This window comes from Syngnathus leptorhynchus, chromosome 2, assembly GCF_054491065.1.
Source record: "Syngnathus leptorhynchus isolate UIUO chromosome 2, UIUO_Slep, whole genome shotgun sequence".
NCBI classification, from domain to species: Eukaryota; Metazoa; Chordata; class Actinopteri; order Syngnathiformes; family Syngnathidae; genus Syngnathus; species Syngnathus leptorhynchus.
Genome location: NC_141196.1, coordinates 14,360,025 through 14,377,170, shown reverse-complemented (window position 1 = coordinate 14,377,170; position 17,146 = coordinate 14,360,025). Strand labels below are relative to the sequence as shown.

Below are 17,146 nucleotides of genomic sequence, written 5' to 3'. Positions count from 1 at the left end.
AAGGTCCTTTCCCGCGCACCCCGCATACCCTGCCCACTCGTAAACTTGCGGTCGTCTTGGCACTGGGGCACGTTGCGATGCCCAATAAAAGAACGACCAACTGCGGTAAACAATTTTGTTTATAGTACAAGCTCTGTAAACGCAAGCTTGTGTCCTAAAGCAGCAAAGTGTAATCATGGGGACAACACACTGGCAATCAGTCTCAGACCTTTAAGACCAAATGAGCTGGAAAGAACCATGTACACAACAAGAACCGATGGAACGTAAAGTAAAGCTAAACATGTAAACAAGTGTTTAATTTTTAAGCTTTTATTTAAAATACGGTGTGGAGTTTACCATTGGGAGTTAACATCACAAACATGATTGTTTCTAATAAAAAAAAAGTAAACAAAACAAAACAAATAAAGCTTAAGAGCCTAGTTACAGAGATGTTTTTTTCCCATTTTTGTATTTTTGTTTTTGCAGTCTGGTGAAAAAATCAGTTCACAAATGAAGGGTGACAGGGAGCAGGGGAGAAAAAAAAAAATAAAAAATACATGTTCACATGTTGTAAAAATACATTTCCCAATCTTAAAGTCACACAAACGCACGCAGTCACTTCAAAGCATTCATTCACTCCTTGTTAGATGGTTAGATGTCAGTGCCAAAAGGAAAACAAGAACGTCGGAAAAGGAAGGTGCGGAACTCTTAAGAGAAGGAGGTTTGCGGCTTCTAAAAACACATGAGGCTGTTCTACATTCGGAGGGAGGAGAGAATTGCTAAAGGATATGTGTGCATTTCAACCCTGAGAGAGAAAACGTGACCAATTCTCGTTTTTGATTTTTTTGGACAGATGACGCCGGTGTCTGCTCTGCCCCAAGCTCTCCAGCCCTTTGGAGTCTCTGGCAGCAGAGTGAAAGACCCTTCTAAAGTAGCAGAAGTAGTTTGAGGAGAAGGAAGAGTGGTGGTGGCTGCATTCTAACACCCAAGAGTGAAATATTAGCTGGAGCTTTGTGACCACAAACACACACACTGTGCTTATCTGTTAGCCAGAGCACAAACACACTGCTGGCGTGACTTCTGAAGTGCAGGGGGAGATTTTTTACATGATTTATATTTGTTTTGATGCAAAAATAACTTTCAACACCAGGTTCAATTGCTCCAAAGGTGATGTAGAATTTGTCAAATGTGTATTAAAGCCACAGTTAGTTCACGATGAAAGTCAACATTTAGGCACATCGGCACCGCCATCAGTTTGAACAGTTGAATGTTCTAATTTCTCAATTATCAAGTGTTTCAAAAAATGTTCTCCAGAGAAAGCCTCAGTTTCTGGTCTCATGTAAGTCGTTTGACATTTATTTTTGCAAAATATAAAAATACAAACAGTCATATTCGTTAACTGTCATTATGAGCTGGCGTGGTACATGAGAACTATAATCTGGGGGGGGAAAAAGAACAAAATGCCATCTGACTCCTTCATGCCTCTAATTTGATTTGGAGGAAACCACCGTGCATGAGGGCAAACAACAATTAGAGCCAGTAGCGTGACTTTCAAGGTGTCCATCATTAGTCGTGCACCCTCGGGAACACTTCTATGGGCTATTGTCATGTCATAACAGCTTAGCGTTCATTTTGTTATTTGAAAACCTTGTCATTTAATTTTCTAGCCCTCCTTTTAAGTGTGACTTTAATACACCTTTGTAGAATTCAGCCTGCTGCGTGACTGGGAAGCTTTTTTTTTTTCGTTGTTGTTTTTGGCGTGTTCATTTGTACTGGTCACTTTCTGTGGTCAACTGTATTAAGGCAGTGAGTGGTTCCATGGCGACTTTCTACAACGGCTACAGTAAGAAAGGACATAGTAAGGCCTGGGAGGAGAGAAGTGGGACATTAGATGAGAAGCGGAGTCAGGGTGGTGGTGGTAGTAGTAGTAGTAGGAGGAGAGGGAGATTTCATATTTTTTCAGTACAACATGTAGAACACAGACAGCAATTATTCATAAAAAGAAATCGACATCTACATTATAACTAACTGGTATACAATGACAGTGCACGGCTGAAATGAAAAAAAATATATATATATCAAGTCATGATCAACAGCAAATTTAAGATTACTAATCAATGGAATTATGGGGGGGGGGGGGGGGGGCAATATAGGGGCGGGGGTATTCTTAAAAATATATACTCATCACATGACAGAGGAGCCAAGCATCACATGCTCCTAGTCACTCGTATACTCTGATGGGGGAAGAGTGCGGTCCGGAGGGCTAAACTGCACATTACTGGAAACTGACCACGACAAAAAAAATGGCAAATGGGGCTTAAAAACACTCCGCGGTGTCAGAAGCCACCATTTTGAAAGAAGTTGTTTCTATCTGCTTCAAACAAAAATCGCACATGCACAAAAAACAGAGCAGCAGGGCAATGACAAAAGGGAAGTAAAAAGAAGACAAATGAAGCATCTACCACTAGTGCTCCAGTGAACGAAAACTAGCAGAGCACAAGAACCACCTTTCTTTGTTCCTCATGAATCATTAGCCAGTAAGATGGAGGAAAAAGGGGCCACGGTCAAGGCAAAAAGACGAGCATTGGTTTCCAAGCCTGAGTATTCAGTAACCTATAGAGAGAAACAGAGATCCTATGTGTCACTTGGTTTTGTGATGGGGGGGGGAGATTCTTTTTTTTTTTTTTTTTTCTCAATTGTTTTATCTTATCATTACTGCTACAATATCACAACCCTTCTGGTAAAGAACAGTAAGAAGAATCTAGAAAATCTGTACAAAAAAATAAAAGGGTATGCACGGTACATTCAATATCTGTTACTGAGGTACTAGAAAGGTGTTTCCTTGACACCGGAGCGACGGGGTTAAAGAGTTACTCGTAGGGACTATTCCTTTGGAAAGAAAACAGCGTAAAGGGACACAGACACACACGCACTCACGCAAGCACGCACATTCTTGTACACACCACTGTCGTTAACAAAGCAAGCATGCAAAAGATAATGTCCCCCTAGCTCTGACTGAGAAATTCCACTCTACTGTCCTCAAACATTTAAAGGAAGGATGCATACTGGGTTCGTGAGCATGTGTGGGGCACGGCGGCGGCGGACGTGGGGGAACTAGACATACGGCGGCCTGGTTAGGTCAGTGTGGGGTCATTGCTTCACCAAACATAATCCAGAGACCGGCTGCCTCCTCGGACTGAAATGTCTGGTCGGGCGGCGCCCTCTGCTGGCGAGGCCCCGCATGCATACGGCGCATGATGGGAGTATTGGCGCTGCAGTTTTTGAACATGAGACAGAAGTTCATGCCCTTGGGTGGATCCAAGTAGAGGCGAATTCGTCAACCTGAGGGGAGACTGAAGATTGGGGGCATTTGCAAACACTGTGGGGCAGGATTTTAAATACAAGTGGAACAATTCAAAACTGGGCAGCTGAGGCTTTTTTTTTTTCTTCTCCAATTTCTTGTGGTTTAACTAGAAGTACACATGATACCGTCACAAGTAGGGTGCGGATGGGAAATGGAGGGCAAAAATAAGACGACAAAAGCAGAAACACGAGCCTTTCATGGACAAAGGGGCACTTCTGCCCGAGCACCTCTACTGGTCAGTCAGTCGAGGATGCAGCCAACTGAAAAGCCTTGATGTCAGAAATGTTTTTTTTCTTTATAAACATGAACACCTAGAGTCACAACGGATCCACGTTCCATTGAAACAACAGCCAACTAGGGAAAAATACCAATCCGATCACTGAATCCTTGAGAACAAAGTTATTGCTGACATTAGGGAGTGAGTGGGGGAGGAGGTGTCGATGAAATGAGCATGGATGTGTGTGTGTGTGTGTGTGTGTGTGGGGGGGGGGGGGGGTGTCCTGGTCTGGTCATGTGAGACCACGTGGAGTCACATCAGGTCATCGTGGTATTCAGGGGGGGGTGTCGAAATGTGTCTGATGCTGAGAGGAAGATGGGTTTGGAGCTTGGTTTTCGGAATGTGCTGGCGGCAGCAGGGGGTCAACGTGAGAGGGTCGGGAGGGGAGTATGGGTAGCTAGGGGGGCTATTGGTCGGAGGGGATGTCTCTGTCGCCTTCGGCCTTATTTGGCTGCCCCGGGGAAGGGGCGTGTGGTGGGTGCGAGACGGGGGCTATGCCATGGGCCAGGTTTCCTGAAACCAGGCTTTCGACCCCAGCTCCGGCTCCCGGGAGACCCCCTGCCGCGGCAACATTGATCAGACCTGGAGGAAATCTGGAACATAGATTGAAAAGATTATATTTGATTTGTTGCACCACCTCCATTCATCGCCACGCTGTTCACTCTAACAATCGCTGGTGCTGGGCAGAGTGCTTGTACCTCCAGAATCATCACTTTTCTGGTGACCTCAAAAACTGCAAGCATTAACATAGCAGCAACCAAGGGAGCAAACCATTTTAAACACTGTAAATTACTGAATAATTAAAAGTAATTAAAGTTTATACTGACAAATAGTATGATTTTGAGAAAAAAATGCAATTTGTGACATAAGTATCAGCATGATAACAGTAATATAATCAAATTGAAACTTAGTGCTCATAGCCCAAAAACAGCCTTCTGTTACTTTGGCCTGGACATCCACTTTTTGATTTCCATATTGTGTATTTTATGTGCCCTCTTTGCATCCATTGCAGCCTGGTGATCCTGAAAGGGGGATCCTTCCATCTGTGGTCCCTTCTCAAGGTTTCTCATTTTTCCCCTGGTAGGGGTTTTTGAGTTTTTCCTTGCCCTTTTGGGAGCTCAAGATCAGGGCATGCTTTGAGAATAATTGTCAATTGTTTGTCAATGTGAAGACCTTTGAGACTGCTTGTGATTTAGGGCTATACAAATAAACTTGACTTGACTTTAATCTGCCTCACCGAGCATTTAGTATTCGTAGGATTCAGTTATAAATTTTCTCCTACAATTGGCTAATTATTATATATTTTTTGGATTTAGCTAACTGAATTTTTTTTTTTTTTTTGGGGGGGTAAAGTACAGATTTAAATGTTTGACTAAATTAGTTAACTATCATGAAATAAATGTAAAAACGATAGCACATTTATGAATCAATGTCCATTGTGTCCAGTTTAAACTTGAAATAAAACGATCAAGGACAGTAGTTTGCTGACCCCCTAATCTGATGAGACCAAAACAATCTGCCGTCATGAAGATACCAATGTAAACTAACACATTGACACTGTTAATGTCAGAAAGGTTTTAGTTTAATGTTGTGCACTGTACCCCTGACACAGCTCTAGTTTTGGAGCTCATGAGATTACATAACATTCATTGTAGGGCAGAAACCTTCCATGTACAAATTAGGTCAGTTTCATATTTTTTCACAAATTGATGCAATTTGACAACCACACAAGTCTCTGAGTTTAACAAATCATAGTCAGAAGCTTAAGTGTAGAAAATGGTATGCTCACTTTGATAATGCAATGTTAATGACTCAACAAATATGCCATGTTTTGTTTTTCTCAAAACTGATGGTTTAGGAGATATGAGGATTCTGCCTAACAAAAGCGTTTAAAATTGGCCAGTGACTACAGGGGTCCTCAGTTTATGACATTCCTACGGTACAGACGTAACCCGACAAAAGCTCAAACACGCCTGAAGTAATGTTTACAGGAAATATTTTAGAAAAAACTGTCAACTAAAGTAAACAAGCGTTTTGCAGTTAACTGAACATGGCCTTATTCTGTCGCGACATGACGCAGCCACTGTGCAATCTCTCTCATAGCTCAAAACCACAGCCGATTGTCGTACACCGAGAACCCCTGTACTGTAAATAATGCCAAATAAGATGTAAGCCAATCAAAATCAACAAGCTACAAAATCTTCCAGCATCCTTGTTTAGCCTCATGGCCATTCGTCTCTCACCTGTAGGTTGCTCCGTTAAGTTCGGGGTGAACAGTGGCAGCCTCCATGCTGGGCCATTGAGATGCTGCCATCAGATACTCTTTATTCACGCAGTTTTTCAGGCTGTCCGGAATACGCCCTGGAACACAATAATCAGGGTGCATTGAGACAAGATATACTTCAGTGCCGTGCATGCTGCACCCATCTATCTCATAGCTCCTTTTGAAGAAGACAACAAATATAAGGTGGGCTCATGCCATGTTTCACGTTATGAAACTCAGTACAGTCACTCTGACATTCTCACCAGTAATGGCACGGCGCACTTCCCTAGCCGCTTCCTCCCGAGCCTCCACTGAGGCCTGCTCGCTGTACCAAGATGTGTGTGGAGTACAGATCAAGTTGGGAGCGTCTTTAAGGGGGCCAGTTGAAAAACTGCCCAGGAGCAGAAGGTTGGTATAAAGGGAAGCGATAGGTTAGTACTGCTTGACACGCACCTCTCTGGGGGTGAGGAGCAGTTACCTGAAGGGTTCGCTTTCATGGACGTCCAGAGCAGCCCCTCGTATCCGACCCTCTTTTAGGGCCTGAGCCAGTGCTTTCTCATCAACTAGGCCTCCTCTTGACGTGTTCACCAGGAAAGCTCCCTGGCGCATCTGTGTTGTGGAGTTAGCAATGCTTCAATCAAGCTACAATTCATTTTCACACTCTGTCATGCATACAAGAATACTAGTGCAGTGGTAACTTGGGATACACACGTGGGAAAGAAAAAAAAAAAACTGTTGGTACTCCTCTGATACAACTGAAAGAAAAACCCACATTTTACACAAAAATAACTTGAATCTGACAAGCGATTAAATAAAAAAACAAAGAAAATTTACTGGTGAAAATCTGAATTGCTTTTGAATTGTGATTCAACAGAATTCCAGTACAGTCCTTAAAAAAACCAATCTCATGAAAAGTCCTTTTTCCAGCTCACCTGTTTGATGGTGAAGTCATTGATGAGGTGGTGGTTGTGCTCATTAAGGCTGCAGTGCAGGGATACACAGTCTGAGTGGATGAGCAGGTCCTGGAGGGTGGCCATGCGCTGCAAGCCCAAGGAGCGCTCCACACCATCAGGCAAATAGGGGTCATAGAAGATCACGCCAAACCCGAAAGCCTTGGCACGCAGCGCCACCGCTTGTCCAACGCGACCTGGAAGGCCACAATGATAACAGCCATATCATTTCACGCATTAAATAAACAGGTAGGTCATCCATGACTAGTAAAGTAATTTGGGAGGGGACAGTCATCTACCTACCGAGCCCAATGATGCCGAGCGTCTCTCCTCGTATACGAGCAGCACCACCAGCCACCTCTCGGATTTGCTCCACACTGGAGGCTCGGGTTCCCTCCCGGAGAGCCTGGTGCATCCAGGTGACTCGCCTGTACAAGTTGAGGATCAAACATAGCGACGTGTCGGCTGTCTCCTCCACTGAGGTTGCTGGAACGTTACACACTGCAATGCCTACACAGAGAAATGGAACGATTAGCAAATGGTTCCTTCTGACCTGAAGAAAAATGCTAAAGCTCGTATTGAAGTTCATTCTCTCACCAAGCTCAGCGGCTGCTTTGACATCAACGTTGTCAAAGCCTGACCCAATCCTGACAATTACTCTGAGGCCTTTAAACTTTTCCAAGTCATCTCTTGACAAAGTGATGGTGTGATAAAGCAGGGCGGCCACGGCCTCATTCAGCACCTACAAAAGACAAATGTGCCATAAAGACACCATGTAGAAGAGTTTATGATTTTTTTTCATATTATATCTTGTAGACTCAAATGTCTGCCATCCCAAATTGTTGTTCAAAGTCTCTTTTACCTTCTCGTGAATTTCTTGCGTAGACTGGGCATCACAGAAGGCCACGGTAGCGACATCTTTGAGGATGGGCATTTCAACAGTGCAGTCGCGCCCATCCAACAGTGCCACCAGCGGCCGTGGATGCATAGGCCCGTTCAGGATGGGGGGTCGGATACCTGAGTCAAGCAGAAAAAAAAACATCAGCGAGATAATTAGCATTTGATCGGACCTGCTCTGCAATTTAAAAAATAATCATTCTCGAAAGACTCTACAATAACTGAAATGGCACATGAAAAGGAAAGCTACATAATAATTGACTCATCACTTAAATGTATAAGTGTCTATATTAGTAAAAACCAAAAATAAACCACAATACTAATACACAAAGGTGTGCCTTTGGTCACTGGGACGGAATGGTCCTTCTGTCACTGGCAGAAGCACACGGCTGCTTATGAATTTCCCAGCATTCTTGGTGTGAATAACTGCATCTTACAACACTACTAGACTATTGAGCCTGGCTTTCCCCAAGTTCATTTAGTGCAAGGATTAGCGCTCTGCCCTAACAACACACAAAACCCGGACAGATTCCCGAGTTGAGAGGTTGTTTTTTTTTTTAGGCGGGATTACGATTGACAGACAGACCGACGGATAACCAGATGAAGGATGAAGTACAAATGATGTGCGAAAAATTGGTAAAGTTTACTGAACCCTTAACAGCACAGCACAGCAAACATCTTTGAGTTAAGCCAGCGATTTGATGATAAGTTTTGCTGTAGCGCTGAAATCTGATGTAAAACAGCGCCGTGAGAAACTAATCATTTAGAATAGATTATCCTATCGATTACTCCATGCATTACTCTAGTAATTATAGTCATTTGTCTCACCTTTTACAACAATTCATAAACACTGCCACTGTGGGCTGTCGCCGATGCCAAAACAGAACAATAACAGCCAAAGGCACAAGAGTCAAGGATCCAGAAAACAGCTCTTTGGTGTTTGCAGGCACCAAACCGGTGGATCCACACTGAACGTTCAAAGGTATTACCATATTGTCCACACCATAAGGCACACTTAAATGCTTTTAATTTTCTCAAAAACCCAACGGGTGGCTTTTAAGAAGTTGCACCTTTTGCGTGGACCAAAATCTTTCAATGTGTGGCTGCCGCCACAATATGTGGAAGAAATATGTAGACCCAATGAACCAATCAAGAGGACATTACGTTGTACATAAAATACGGAAACCAATCAGAGTACGTGGAGTATGTACCTCAGTTTGTGCAAAGCAAACGGCATTAGGACGCTCTAAAATGGCATCGACAAAGAGACATGCTTACATGGGACAATTCAAGCTTTCTGTTAGTTTGGCGATCCTTTGAACATGGGTGCCATCATCCTAACTCTGAGCTCCCACTGAATCTCTACCAGAAATGTCACATGGCTACTGTTAGATTTTTGATTGACTAAGCGAGCAGGGCTGGCAGAGGAGTGAGTGAGCGTTTGTTTAGGCGTCAACCTTCTGTCTCTGCGGCGGATGTTCACTTGGCTGGACAACTAGTTTGATGTACAAGCTGTTTCCACAAATAACGGAGGCTAGGTTCCCAAAAAGAAAAAAAATCCGCAGTTTTGCTTTTACTAATTTTGTAAATGCCAAAACACAAATATGCTGGTCCCAGTGTAAACACAAGTTAAATACAAAATTTTCAAAAGATGAAGCTATAGCACCTCGTACATGTGTATTGTTATATTTTAGCTGTATGATAAAACATTTACATTTAAAACATAAAGTAATGCTGAGATTTCAATATGATTGAATTGAGTAGCTAAATAGGGTAAAAGCAAACAGCTCAAAACTCAATTAGTTAAGGTGCGGAGCAATTACTACCATAATAAACAGGGTTTACATACTGTAATTCAATGTATTGCATGGTTTACCTATTTAGTTATTATATAGTTATTAGTCTCACAGAAAAAACTAATTGTATGGGTCCTTTCCATGATTATTAACGTGACGGCATCTGTAAACGGACAAGGAAGCGTACAAGTAATTATCAAACTCAAGATCTTAGGAATTTCATGTTTCCCTCATTTTTGGGGTGCGGCTCATGTGATGCGTTTGGGGCATAAGTCACCCCTTTCTCATTATATAGTGTAAAAACATGACCACTTTGTACACATCGGCTGTTATTCGGCGTATTTGTGACATGCAGTTCGCTATGGCTACACAATTTGCATCATCCTGTTCAATAGTCTGGTGACATGGCTGGTTTAGATCGCCTCGTTGTCAGCCATCAGTGGACGCACAATACACAAAGGGCTAAGAGCAAGGATCGAGTACACTCCACCCCCCCCCCAACAAGTCTGAATGGACAGCAAGTGTGTGGACAAGTATTGGTGGCTGGCGCAGTCGCTTTTGCACTTTTACAGCTGTGAGTACGCACGTCACATAGGGGGGAAAAAAAAATGGAATCGATTTTGCCGTCGTAAATTAAGTTCAAACGTATCGTTGTGTGTGGACATTAAAAGACAAAAGAGCATCCATTGAGTGTAGTGGACAGTCAACAGAGTCTGACACAGTTCCAGCAGACATACTCACTGCATTTCAGAACTGCAAGAGCAGTTGAATTTTTCCATGATTTCAAAGCCTCATTTTGTACAGTAGATTTGGTCATTTTTTAATTGTTTCAATTTGTCACCGTTATCAACAACACTTGTGACGTGGAATGTTCACTTTGCAGGGACTTGCAGGCTTGACTTTTAGATTGGTTTTACAACTTAACAGTGGTTACATTTGAACATTTTCCGAAAAGCGGTGGTTAACTTATTGTCACACTTTTCAACAGTTGAAAATGTTAAAATAGAAACAGATGAGGGTTATTTTATTGATATTTCCATTACTTCTGCTGCCAACAAATAACTGCGTGACTATTACGTGTGGCATCAGAGGTGCATCATTTCGTACAGCTCACACAGAGGTCCAACAACTTGACCTGCCTTACTGTATGTATCCAGCTCATGCATGAGGAAGGAGGGAAGAGGTGATTGGGAGTGTGGAGGCTGTGGATGAAGGGGAGGGGTGTAGAAAGCTGCAGGGTCTCAGAGGGGAGGCAGAAAGGGGGTTCGTGACAGAGTCTGAGTCATGACCTAAATTCTCCAATGTGGAAGACTTCCTCATCCATATTTTTCTCCATACCCCCACACCACGTTCATGAGGCAAAGCATCACGCCAACAAATGCTGCATTTCAGAAATCATCATCCAAAGGACGTAAACTAAATTACCACTAAAAGAGGCATCGAATCTGACTTTTCGAACACCAAAGCCAATTTCGGTCCCCCCTGTACACCATCTTGATCCTGCTGCGTGACAGGTGTCTGTGTGTGAGGGGAGTGAGGGGGAGGGGTAATGTGGCAAGCTGGAAAATACACTTGGACAAGAGGCAAGGGGTAACGGTGAGAGTACACAGAGTAAGACAGCTAATAGCAAAGCGTGGGGAGAAAAAACGAATACTTAACACTTCCTGTTGACAAATGTCTGACATTTATCAACACAAAGGAAGTGAAAGCACACAATAATCATCGAAAAAGGCCTTTGCATTTTGGAGTGAAGACTGAAATGTATTGCAGATGGATCGAGAATGCAAACAGGCTTACTTCTTACACACTGGGGGGGGGGGGGGGGGGGGACAAAGACTGACCGAAAAGGCGACGTGACAAAGAAGGCCTCAGAACAAGTTGCCGGGAAAATACACAAGTAGGCCTACACACGGGGTAATTTGAGTAAATGACACTGGCATAGCGGACCGACAAAATGCAAGCATGGCCGCACACAATACATTTCATTCAGTGATTCATTCATTCTCCCTCCCCTCCCCTCCTCTGCATGCTCCCTCTGGCTGCAGTTGGAGGAGTGAGAGGTGAGGGGGGAGGGGCAGCAGATGATGATAATGCAGTAAGAAACGGTACTCCACCCAGACGCGCGCGCATGCACACACACTGTTATTCAGTTCCTTCTCAACGGCTGCCACAACGCTATGGCGCACCGAGCAACACACATGGGAGCGTACACATATTTCGCTGCACCACACCCAAAACCCGAGACGTCACCCTTCCCACCAGCAGCCCAGGTCCCAGATCTAACAAAACACAGTCGGAAATATTGAAAGGCATGAGCACAAGAGCTAACCTTGCATTATGAAGTCTGTCAGCCCTTCTTCCTCCCTTGCCTCGCTCTCCCTCTATTGCTTTTCTCTCTCCCTCCCGAGCTCTCTCAGCTGTCATCCACACCCAGTCTCCCCCCCCACACCGCCATTGTCCAATCACAGGCGGCTTCATTGAGGGCTAGCCAACCAGCACTAACCTCATTAGCATATAGCAGAGCCCTGAGGGCAGTTTGGGGCCGTTGTCGTTTTTTAAAGAGACAGCTGGCCTGTTTCCCCACGGCTGCGGCCGCGACCCTTCACCTTGCACTCTCCTCCTCATCCGTCTCCAGAGACTCTCCCACAATATTCCCTCCATTTTAAGATCGCCATTCACGCCTCATCTCCATCCTCATCAACTCTCGACTAAGTGCTATAAAAAAAACTTAGTCATGTGCTGCCGGCCGTCATGACACTTCAACGTAGGTCACTAAAAATACTTTCCGCCACAGAAATCCAGAAACTTCTCTTGTTCTGCACCTCATTTCAGTGGTACTTAGGACTTCATTTTAATAAGAATTCAGCAATAATTGATTTATTATTTGAATTTTGTGCTTAGTGTGGGGCCGGTGCCTTGCTTAAGGGTACCTTTTACAGTAGTCGAGCACATCTTATCAGCAATTAGGTGCCATATGTCTTGCTCAGCGTAAATTGAATCGGCATACTCCAGTTACAAAACCAAAGACCTTCAAGATGAGCAACTACAGCCCATAAGTCATCTATCAATAAACTTTCAAACAAACTATTCATAGAGGCTAATATTGAGAACAAAAAAAAATTTTACGGCAGGGGACTTGTATAATGCTATCTACATCATAAATTGCTCAAAATATTTTAATAAAACAGATATCCATCCATCCATCCATCACTTCAATTGAGCTCTTGCGTGGGATCTTTTTTTATATGTACAATTGAGACTTATTACTTTTGCAAAATGCTCTCAAAAGACGATGGTTGATGAATCGGTTTTCTGTTGCAACGACACATGGACAAAAGAAAAACTCACCCTCACAAATGCGGTCGAGCCTCTGGCGTTTGACTTGTTTGTGTTTGTCCATCAGAGCCATAGACTGAGGAGTCTAGATGTTGAACACAGTAGAACCAATATAAAAGCCTCTTAATGATCTCCACACCTGCAAACAAAAAACACACGACAGTTGAAAATAAAGACAAAATTTAAGCTTACCTGAATCAAATGTGGTTTAATTTTTATTAACAAACTAGCATTTTATATGAGGGTGCATTAGGAACAAAGGTCAGAAAAACAACGTTTTAAGTGATCAGCTTTTGTGTTTTCATTGCCCACGTTCACACAAGGATGCGGTTAGCATGAGATACATGACGACATTGGCATCTAGCGTGACAGAGTACAACTGCTTTTCGCACATATGGAATTGTCCTGGAATTGTGCAATTTCCTTTCACTCAGGCAATATCCCATCCCAACTTACCACCTGATGCCTCCGAAATTAGCGGTGTTTATGAAGAATAGCAACACTGTCAAATGGCAGTGTCGCAATCCTGTCTGACATAATTTAAACCACGTTTTATCCAGAGCTTGAGTTCATCGACATGCGAAACAATGGTTTGATTCAAACTCCACAACACAAGCAGGTTGACAGCAAATGTATTGACATATGGGGGTCTTTTATACAAGGTCAAAAAGAATAAGTTTGAAGATAAAACACTGCATATTCCTGTTGATGAGACTTAAACAAACCAAATTGTGGATGACAAGACTGAAAGCGCTTTATCACTAAGATGCTAATTGCTGCAACACCTTCAATTGCAAGTGAGGGCTACTCTGCAAGAAGATGAAAATGTTTACATTTCAAATGCTCTCTTGTGTGGTGGTCACTGGCCTGCTCTACTTTTTTCCAAGGTGGTGCCTATTATTTGTGGTCGAGTGCAGGAATGAACATCCGTGAAAGTGTTTAGGATCACCAGTCATAACTGCAACCCTGACTTTATCATATTATTTAATGAATCAGGAGAAAAGAAAAATGTGCTGTCTTTCTTTGGAGCAAATATTTGTTCAATCACATCAATTAAACTGATGATGCAGTCGCTCTGCCAAAATGCTGACTTTATGAAACAATGTCTGATTATATCACTACATTAACTTAATCTTAGTCTTTTATTCTCATCAACTTTTCTTTCACCAATTTTTAATGTGTCCATCTGTCCATTTTCCAAACAGTACTGCTTATCTGTATTGGGGTCGTAGTAGAGTTGGAGTCTAACCCAAAATTAAGAACTCTGATGCAGATATGCAAAAATATGTAGACAGAAAAAAAAGGTGTTTTATGAATTGCTGTCATTGAATCATTTCTATGAACTGCAACCTTTAAAGCGCAATCACCAAATATGTCCGTTTTTTTAACATAGTATGAAGACACTCTTGTAAAATGATTTAATTATGGTTAACTTCCCTTTCAGCTGTATGCTTATATCAGGCTATCCTTTGCATATAATTTGGCATGAACTCAACTCGTGATTACGTTTCTATAACATAAATTGTCACGAGAGATTAAGTGCAATTGCTACATGTAAATAAAGAAGTAGTGGGATGTTGACAGCACTCACCTGAAAAGCAGTGTCTGCTGTGACTGTTTGGCTGTCAAAGTAGTTTATACTGTAAACAAAGAACAGGAACACAAACTTTAGATTGACGTCGTCATGCTTGTGGCATCATTGCATGTGCTTGTCCGTCCTGATAATATCATGTCATGTACAAATTGTACAGTGACAACATTGAATGGAATACGGATGTACAATAATACTGGCAATCAACTAATCACACCATGATGTGAAGCACTTTGAAGGTTTACGTATGCAGTTGTGTACGCACACAACCACTGACTAGCTGTCCAGTGTTTCCTTTTCACCCTGCGTTCACCTTATTCACCATAACAACAACCTTTTTCAAAATGTTTTCAAATTTTTCAAAAGAGCAAGTTCGCACGTCAGAATAATCTGAGAACATTCCCTGAATTTAAATTCACACACGACCCCATCAAAAGGTTCTAGGTGAGCAAGGCCATTTTTCTAATCCTAATCTAATTCTTTTGGATATTTCTAGGCTTCTGCCAAACCCGCATACACTTTTTTTTTTTTTAACCCAGATTGACCAACTGATTTCTTATCTTACTCTGACCCACAACGGTGGCTCATATTTTCTGCCGCTTCTGATGCTAATTCTATGAATTTGATCAATCGTGCTATGTTCCGTCCTATGTATTTTCACAATTTATTCTTGCTTACTTAATGTTCACTGAAGTTGTTTTGTTGATGAATGTTTGAGTGCCAAATTTAACCACACATCACCAGCCCACCATCTGTAAACTGTGTTCAGCTTTTGATTATTTTGTAGACTCTCTGAAAACCTGTGTCCTTGTCTTTCCATCATTAAGTTAATAATAAAGTTTACCATTATTATGTTCTGTGGTTGAACATATGATAGCCTAGAAGTATGTATGTATGAAACTTGAATTCAACAAAAAGAAAAAAGCTCGGTCTGAAAAAAACAAAACCTCGACCTGTTGTCTTAGCAATGAAATGTTAAATAGAAATTGGTGTATTTACACAGCTTTATCTTGTTTGTTTAAAAATATTTGTACTTGGAATTGGGATCCATCTTTTTAAAGGTCGGTCTATTAATGCTGTTCCAACGCAATTCGATTTTACACACGTTCCCACAAAGTAGGGATAAATCACTTTGTACGCAATTCACAGCGATGCGCGATATCGAGCACATTGTTTTGTAGTTTTAAGTATGGGGAATTACGTGCTAAATTAGCTTATAATACGTCCGATAGGATCCATAGAATATTTGACACTTAAACACACGTTAATCGTAAAACCACAGGGAGCGAAATACAGCATCAGGACTACTTTAACTAATTTAAGCATGTTGCAAGATACCGCGGTAAGAAAGTGTCCTTGTTAGCTGCCAAGTAAGTTACCGTTAACCAATTAGCCGAGAACGCTAGCTCGACCGCCTCCCAGGCATCGATAAAGTAGAGCAATACAATGAATGGTGGACGTTACTTTCTTAAGTCGGGTCCGTTTGGTATTAAACGCGTTTTAAATATATCCTCTGTATTCACCCTGAAAGTAACTACTTTTCGTGTTTCACAGCTCTCTTAACTGGTGCTAACTAACGACATAGCATAACGGCTAGCTAGCACAAACATCTCGAGGATCTATATTGCTGATATTTGAACGGGGAAATACCAAAACGCACCGACTTCCGATGAGTGCAGCATGTAACGAAGTGGAAAAATGATGGTCGGAAGCAGTTTACATAACTACATGCGTGATCAACAGTGCTAACGCTAGCTAGCTGTTGCATTGAACGAACGTGCCGCTGTGTGTGGGGAAGATGCGAGTGGAGGGAGCCTAGTTCGCTCGATTTGTTATCAGTGAGTGGCGCTATACGGTTGGTTGGAGGGAGGGGGGGGTTAAACTAAAAATCAACATTTCTTGAAAACATACTCAGCATCGCCCATGTGACTGAAGTCGAGTAGCACTACAGCGGTAGCCTGTGTTCGAATCTTGGGGAATAAAATGGAAGTTATTTACCCCGAACAAACTCTTGAGAGTGCTGAGACAGTGTGAGTGCGTCGGTGGTTCCCTCTCTCCCGATCGCCATGAAATTGCACAAAAGAGGAAGTGCTATGTTTGGTGGGGGGCAGTGTGAGTGTGAGAAAAGAGCGGCGGTGGTCTGGAAGGAGCGCCCTCACCTTTCATGGCGGAACAGTTACCTTCTTGAGTTAAAAAAAAAAAAAAAAAAACAGACTGGTATAAAGATTTACGCTGGGATGGGTCACAACACATTCACCAAGTAGGCTACCATCGTATTCTCAATTCCTTGTTTGGCACGCTCAAACTTGGCGAATAAAAAATCTTGAGTCTTTTAGACCTTGAATGGGAATTCAGAAATTGATAGTACTAGTTGCACTCTACTCAGTTTTGAAGATGTTTTTGCACAAATTAAGTTTTGGGGCGTGGCTAATATGCGCAATTACCACAAACATTGTCTTGTTACAAGGTTCAACTGGTCAAGAAATGTTGGCTTGTTTTCTAAATTATATTAGCAGCCTGCCAGACCAGGCGTTATAGTCAACTTGAATTGATGGCATTTTTCGAGCATGCTTCATGCTTTTTCTTTTAAGGAAGGTTTATATTTTTTCTCCCAAATTACAAGAAACTGGTTGCATAAGTGTGCACACCCAAAAATGGTCACTTAAATGCACGTTACTTTTGATTGACAGGCA

General features: G+C 42.4%; 1 protein-coding gene across 1 annotated transcript; it reads right to left on the bottom strand.

The window, feature by feature from the left end:
• Positions 1–293: 293 nt before the first annotated feature.
• ctbp1l (C-terminal binding protein 1-like) lies at positions 294–16,602 on the bottom strand. Its single transcript, XM_085906233.1, has 11 exons — positions 16,452–16,602; positions 14,454–14,502; positions 12,875–13,001; positions 7,696–7,850; positions 7,431–7,575; positions 7,137–7,343; positions 6,816–7,030; positions 6,362–6,492; positions 6,147–6,274; positions 5,864–5,981; positions 294–4,213 (listed from the first exon to the last, which is right to left on the bottom strand). Exons 3-11 carry the CDS (start codon positions 12,933–12,935, stop codon positions 4,027–4,029), a joined length of 1,347 nt encoding a protein of 448 aa, XP_085762359.1. The 5' UTR covers positions 12,936–13,001; positions 14,454–14,502; positions 16,452–16,602; the 3' UTR covers positions 294–4,026.
• Positions 16,603–17,146: the final 544 nt, after the last annotated feature.